The sequence below is a fragment of the Rhinopithecus bieti genome, unplaced genomic scaffold (genome assembly GCF_001698545.2).
Source record: "Rhinopithecus bieti isolate Rb0 unplaced genomic scaffold, ASM169854v2 scaffold_41082, whole genome shotgun sequence".
Taxonomy (NCBI): domain Eukaryota; kingdom Metazoa; phylum Chordata; class Mammalia; order Primates; family Cercopithecidae; genus Rhinopithecus; species Rhinopithecus bieti.
In genome coordinates this window covers 15,629-22,858 of record NW_016817890.1, presented here as the reverse complement: position 1 = coordinate 22,858, position 7,230 = coordinate 15,629, and the positions used below count along the sequence as shown (strand labels likewise).

Below are 7,230 nucleotides of genomic sequence, written 5' to 3'. Positions count from 1 at the left end.
GCCACTGCCCCCCAGCCCGGGGGACAGAGCGAGACTCCGTCTCAAAAAAAAAAAAAAAGAGACATTATTCATACATGAGAATGTATTCTTTTAAGAGATTTTTCACACAGTGGTCAATTTAGGATGAGTTTACCAATCTTATTTGAGGCAATGGTTTCTCATGTTTATCAAAATCCTCATCCCCTGAATAGCCATTTATGGGGTACTTTGCCATGTTCCAGTCAGCAGTCAGTCAACAAATGCTGGGCATACAACATTGCATAAATGAATAAGCCATAATCTGTGCACTCGGGGACCTCTTAGCCTGTGCTCAATAGGAGACAGACAGATAAACAAGCATACATTAAGTGTGATAGGTGTTATGACAAAACCCAAAGTACAGCTGGGACATAAAGCAGGAAGTAAGTGGTTATACTGAAGGGATTGGGAGGGAAAGAAAAGCATCCTAGAGGCTACTTATTAAAAGACAGATAGGCGCAGTGGCGCATGCTTGTAATCCCAGCATTTTGGGAGGCAGAGGCAGGAGTTTCACTTGAGTCCAGGATTTCAAGGCCAGCCTGGGCCAAATAGGAAGACTCTGTCTCTATAAAAAAAATACAAAAATTAGCCAGATATGGTGGCGTATGCCTGTAGTCCCAGCTACTCAAGAGGCTGAGGTGGAGGATTGCTTGAGCCAGGGAGGTTAAGGCTGCAGTGAACTATGATCACACCACTGTATTCTAGCCTGGGCAACAGAATGAGACCCTATCAAAAAAACAAAACAACAACAAAAAAAAAACCCCCCAAAAAAAGTGGAGAATAATGTTCTGGGAAATGACAGAAGTAAGAGAAAGAAGGTATAAGAAGATGGCACTTTTGGGAACCACAAATAGTTTGGCAGTGCCGGGGCCTGGATTTTAAGGCGAGGTTTGGAAAGAGTTGAAACCAGGGGCCAGATCTTAAAGAAGCTTAAATATCATACAAAGGATTTAGAGCTTTATTTTAACAATGAGGAGAGAGGGTGTTTGAGGGATTTTAAGGAGGGAATCACATGATCAATCTGGTGGGAATGTAGAAGATTAGTTAGATACAAAGATACTAGTATAGAGATGGTGAGGCCTGAATTACGGCAGTAGCAGTGGAGATAGAGACAGGGAGGGAGGATGGATAGTGTTAAAGTGATGCATCCAGCAGGATTTGGTGACTGACTATGTGGAGCTGAGAAGGAGGAAAAGAAAATCTAGTGTAATTCCCAGATTTCTGTCTATAGTGTGCTGAGTGGTGCTATTAACAAGGATGGAGAGTACAGGAAGAAGAATAGTTTGAGGGTGGTTGGGAAAAGGGAACTTCATGGTTGTTTTAGACATAATGAATTCGTCAAAGTCCTATGAGACTTCCAAATGTATTTATTTGGCTGAGTGTGGTGGCTCACGCCTCTAATCCCAGGACTTTGGGAGGCTGAGGTGGCAGGATCACCTGAGGTCGGGAGTTTGAGACCAGCCTGACCAATATGGAGAAACCCTGTCTCTACTAAAAATACAAAATTAGCTGGGTGTGGTGGCACATGCCTGTAATTCCAGCTACTCGGGAGACTGAGGCAGAAGAATTGCTTGAACCTGGAAGGCAGATGTTGCAGTGAGCCGAGATCGTGCCATTGCACTCCAGCCTAGGCAATAAGAGCAAAATTCCGTCTCAAGAAACAAACACACACACAAATGTATTTATTCATTTAGCAGTTGGCTGTGTTTGAGTGTGAAATTCAGAAGGGAGGTCTGTACTAGAGGTGTCACTGTGGAGGTAGTCATTGATACAAAGGAGAATATTCAGGCAGTGCTTTCAAGTAACAAGATGCAATAATTAGCACATCAGGTTTATTATAGAAATTAAATAAAGGATGTTGATGGTTGATGTATCAAGTTACATTATCTGACCCCATAAATGTAGAGATATCTTGGAGAGATCTACATTATATAACCATCTCTAAGTGGTGCCTCTAGTGACTCCTAGTTACTTTGGATGTAGTTTCTCTCTTACTTTTCTTCCACTAGGCTTTGCTCATGTCAATAGTTTGGTTATGGTACCTTAAAAGATGCTAAAAACAAACAAACAAACACCCCCCACCCCAACGGCAAAATACATTGTTTCCAACAAGGGACATTAACTTTTCAGTCAGCCTGGTTCTTCCTATCTCAAACTATCTGCTGGTACTACTTTTTAGTCTTCTCAGGGTAATTCCATAATATGAATTATGTACTTGTAGCCATACTATGCCATGGGCATTTAAAGTTTTTGTTTGTTTGTTTGTTTGTTTGTTTTTTTGGAGATGGAGTCTTGCTCCATTGCCCAGGCTGGAGTGCAGTGGTGCAATTTCAGCTCACTGCAACCTCCGCCTCCCTGATTCAAGTGATTCTCCTGTCTCATCCTCCTGAGTAGCTGGGATTACAGGTACACCACCATGCCTGACTAATTTTTGTATTTTTAGTAGAGATGGGGTTTCACCATGTTGGTCAGGCTGGTCTCAAACTCCTGAACTCGTGATCCGCCCACCTTGTCCTCCCAAAGTGCTGGGATTACAGGCATGAGCCACCGCACACAGTCTAATTTTTTTGTATTTTTAGTAGAGATGGGGGTTTCACCACGTTGGCCAGGCGGGTCTCGAACTCCTGACCTCAGGTGATCTGTCTGCCTCTTCCTCCCAAAGTGCTGGGATTACAGGCAGCCACCATGCCCGGCCCATTTAAAGTTACGAAGGGAGCCGGGCATGGTGACTCATGCCTGTAATCCCAGCACTTTGGGAGGCCGAGGCGGGTGTATCACGAGGTCAGGAGATCGAGACCATCCTGCTAACACGGTGAAACTCCGTCTCTACTAAAAATACAAAAAAAATTAGCTGGGCATGGTGGTGGGCGCCTGTAGTCCCAGCTTCTCAGGAGGCTGAGGCAGGAGAATGGTACTAACCTGGGATGCAGAGCTTACAGTGAGCCGAGATCGCACCACTGCACTCCAGCCTGGGAGAGAGAGTGAGACTCTGTCTCAAAACAAAAAAAAAAAGTTATGAAAAGTGGACATTTATTTTATTCAGTTTCTTCTCAAGGTGAAGGTAACTGTTTGTAAATGTCCTAGAGAAACATGGTAGCTTTCTGTTCACCCTTTGCAAGTAAAAAGCATGGATCATTCCACCGCTGACATTTAAAAAATAAAGTTATGAAGGGAAAAGTCTGGTGTAATACAGTAGTAGCAAGTGGTGGTATAAATAAATAAGTAGCAAGAATTACTTTCCTTTGAGGTGAGGAGAGTTGTCGATTCATTTCCATGGTAGAAGCTGCTAAGCAGTCCTGGGAAGTTTGGAGTTTAAATATAACGGGAAACTAGTCAGAGTTATAAAGTATATTTATTTTATTTATTTTGAGATAGATTGAAACAAATTTCTTAACCCCATGCTGTGAATATTAATTTTTTCATGATTTATGTAGTTTGTTTATCGATGGACACTTTTACAACAGGATTTATGAAGCTGGATCGGAGAACAACACGGCAGTTGTAGCAGTAGAAACTCACACGATACACAAAATTGAAGAAGGGATTGGTAAGGTTTTTTTTTTTTTTTTTTTTTTTTTTGTCATTCTAATGCCTTTGACCTTAGCTTCCTTGGTTGAGTTTTCTTGCCATCTGTGCCTTATGTTTTTCTCCCATCCCTGTGTGCCCTACCAGTACTACAGCCCTTGATTTTGATGGTGGTACATCTTGAGACACCACTGACTAAGATGCTAGGGTCATCAGTTGGTTGGTTAACATCAGTTTGGAAGGGTAACTGAAAAGACTTTTTATCTATAAAAATCCCACATAGAAATTGGAGCCTCAAAGTTGATACCTGTCATTAAAGAAGTTGTTGATGACTGATAAGGTATTGTTTAGAAGGCAGTCAGTGGAAAGAAACTGGAAAGAAACTTTGAAATTTAACAAATCTGAGTTTAAATCCCAATTTCTCACCTCTAAGTGTGTCCTTGGGAAAGTCAGTTAACCTTTTTGAGGCCCATATACTTACATTTAACACCTAGGAAACAATTAATTAATTAATTAATTTTAAAAAAACCTGATCAAGCACAGTGGCTCATGCTCGTAATCCCAACACTTTGGGAGGCCAAGGCGGGAGGATCACCTGAGGTCAGGAGTTCGAGACCAGCCTGGCCAACATGGTGAAACCCCGTCTCTACTAAAAGTATAAAAATTAGCCTGGCATGGTGGCGGGCGCCTATAATCCCAGTTACTCAGGAGTCTGAGGAGTCTTGATTCTCATTCAAGTCTTGAGAATCGCTTGAATCCAGGAGGCATAGGTTGCAGTGAGCCGAGATCATGCCACTGCACTCCAGCCTGGGCAACAAGAGTGAGACTTCATCTCCAAAACAACAACAACAACAACAACAACAAAAACACCACCTACACCGGGCGAGGTGACTCACGCCTGTAATCCCAGCACTTTGGGAGGCCAAGGCAAGTGGATCACTTGAGGTCAGGGGTTCAAGACCAGCCTGGCCAAGATGGTGAAACCCCATCTCTACTAAAAATATAAAAATTAGCCAGGCGTGGTGGTGTGTGGTATATGGCTATAATCCCAGCTACTTGGAAGGCTGAGGCAGGAGAATTGCTTGAACCCGGGAGGCATAGGTTGCAGTGAGCCGAGATCATGCCACTGCACTCCAGCCTGGGTGATAGCGTAAGACTCCATCTCGAAAAAGGCAAAAAGAAAAAAACACCTAGGAAATAATCACTGCCTCACAGGATTGTTGTAAGAACTAAACAAGATTACGTGTGTAAAATATGCAGTATGGTGTCTGGCACACTGTGGGAGCTTGGGAAGAGATAGCTGTTAGGCCAGACTTCTTCCAGAGGATCCCTAAACGATACCAGCAAGAGTGAAGTTTTAGTCCCTCAGAGGATCCAGGAGACTAGAGATTTTGAATTTCAGCTTTGGGGAAGAGTTGTTTGATAAATAACTGATTTTTTTTCTGTTTTCAGATACAGGCACTATAGAAGCAAATGAGGATATGGAAATTGCTTACCCTATAACTTGTGGGGAGAGCAAAGCCATCCTCCTCTGGAAGAAGTTTGTGTGTCCGGGAATAAACGTGAAGTGTGTCAAGGTAATTGTCTTCTCCATGCTGAAGCCAATTTTGGGACTCCTTGTTTTCAAAGGGTGTGAGTTCCATGCATCCTTTTTCTCTTCCACTATATCAGGTTTTTTGTTTTTTGTTTTTTGTTTTTTTTTTTTGGTGGCTATTGTTCTAATGTGTCACAATAGAAAAAATAAGAACTTTGGGTTGGATGTGGTGGCTCATACCTGTAGTTCTAACACTTTGGGAGACCAAGGTGGGAAGATCACTTGAGCTTAGGAGTTCGAGAACAGCCTGGGCAACGTGGTGAGACATTGGCTCTCTTTTTTTTTTCAGACAGTGACTTTCTCTGTTGCCCAGGCTAGAGTGCAATGACATGATCTTGGCTCACTGCAGCCTCCACCTCCTGGGTTCAGGTGATTCTCCCACCTCAGCCGCCTGTGTAGCTGGGACCACAGGTGTGCGCCACTGTGCCTGGCTAATTTTTTGTAGAGATGGAAGGTTTTGCTATGTTGCCTGGGCTGGAAAACCTTACATCTTCAAAAAATATATTGGCGGCCGGGTGCGGTGGCTCACGCCTGTAATCTCAGCACTTTGGGAGGCCAAGGCGGGCGGATCACGAGGTCAGGAGATCGAGATCATCCTGGCTAACACGGTGAAACCCCGTCTCTTCTAAAAATACAAAAAATTAGCTGGGCATGGTGGCAGGCGCCTCTAGTCCCAGCTACTTGGGAGGCTGAGGCAGGAGAATGGCGTGAACCCAGGAGGCGGAGCTTGCAGTGAGCTGAGATGGCACCACTGCACTCCAGCCTGGGCGACAGAGCGAGACTGTCTCAAAAAAATATATATATATACTGGCTAGGTGAGGTGGCTTATGCCTGTAATCCCAGCACTTTGGGAGGCTGAGGTGGGTGGATCACCTGAGATCAGGAGGTAGAGACCAGCCTGGACAACATGGTGAAGCCCCATCTCTACTAAAAATACAAAAATTAGCCAGGCGTACGTAGTGTTGGGCGCATATAATCCCAGCTACTGTGGAGGCTGAGGCAGCAGAATCACTTGAACCTGGGGGCAGAGTTGCAGTGAGCTGAGATTGCGCTGTTGTACTCCAGTCTGGGTGACAGAGTGATGCTCTGTCTCAAAAAAAAAAATAATAATAATAATTATTGGATTGACTAGCCAAAAACAAAATTGATAAAAATAGAATTGCTTATTCTGTCTTCATTAGGGCTGATAGATTATTTCAGTTTATTTGAACAGCCTTTGTTTGCCACACTAGACCCAACCACCTGATTCCAGGCATAAATGGATTTTAGAGATTTATTAATATATTTATCTCTTATCTCTTCATATATTCTGTGGCTTTGTACCAGGAATGGAGACTGTGCTCCGAGAAGCATCGTCTTCTCTAACACAATAGTGCAGGAGTTTGGATAATCAAGGCTTAGGATGTCATCTGGGTATTTTTTATGCAAATGATGTAGAGTTATCATTTCATTATTTCCCCTCTTGGCCTGCCTAAGTTGACATTAGACTATTTTGGACTTTTCTTTTTACTTTTAGTTCAATGATCAGTTGATCAGCCCCAAGCACTTTGTTCATCTGGCTGGCAAGTCCACTCTGAAGGACTGGAAGAGAGCTATTCGTCTGGGTGGGATCATGCTCAGGTAAGCTCTAATGTTAAGCACATACCTTTCAACAAACTTTGGGGCACGTAATCATGCTAGAATCTGGGCTTTTCTCTTTAGGTTGACATTTTTATTCTTTCTGAGAAATTGGCTTGAGCAATATATGCATTATTTGACTTAAATCAACTTATTCTTAAAAATCCTGGGAGACAAGAAAGATTTTTTGTTTGTTTGTTTGTTTTTGAGACAGTCTTGCTCTGTCACCCAGGCTGGAGTGCAGTGGCGTGACCTCGGCTCACTGCAACCTCCACCTCCTGGGATCAAGCAATTGTAGTTTTTAGTAGAGACAGGATTTCACCATCTTGGCCAGGCTGGTCTTGAACTCCTGACCTCATAATCCACCCACCTCAGCCTCCCAAAGTGCTGGGATTACAGGCATGAGCCACTGTGCCTGGCCATTTAATTCTTTTTAATGGGGAAAAAATAAAATTTTAAAATAAATAAAAATAAAA

The 7,230-nt window shown here is 43.2% G+C and overlaps 1 protein-coding gene across 1 annotated transcript in view; it reads left to right on the top strand.

Moving 5' to 3' along the window:
* Window positions 1-7,230, top strand: part of LOC108518143 (glucocorticoid modulatory element-binding protein 1) — a gene marked incomplete at its 3' end in the record, with an annotated part of 26,143 nt that overhangs the window by 4,736 nt on the left and 14,177 nt on the right. Inside the window, exons 2-4 of the mRNA XM_017856333.1 lie at window positions 3,453-3,565; window positions 4,996-5,120; window positions 6,654-6,757. Of these exons, the coding sequence (XP_017711822.1) occupies window positions 3,453-3,565; window positions 4,996-5,120; window positions 6,654-6,757 (342 nt within the window). The remainder of the gene's footprint in view (window positions 1-3,452; window positions 3,566-4,995; window positions 5,121-6,653; window positions 6,758-7,230) is intronic.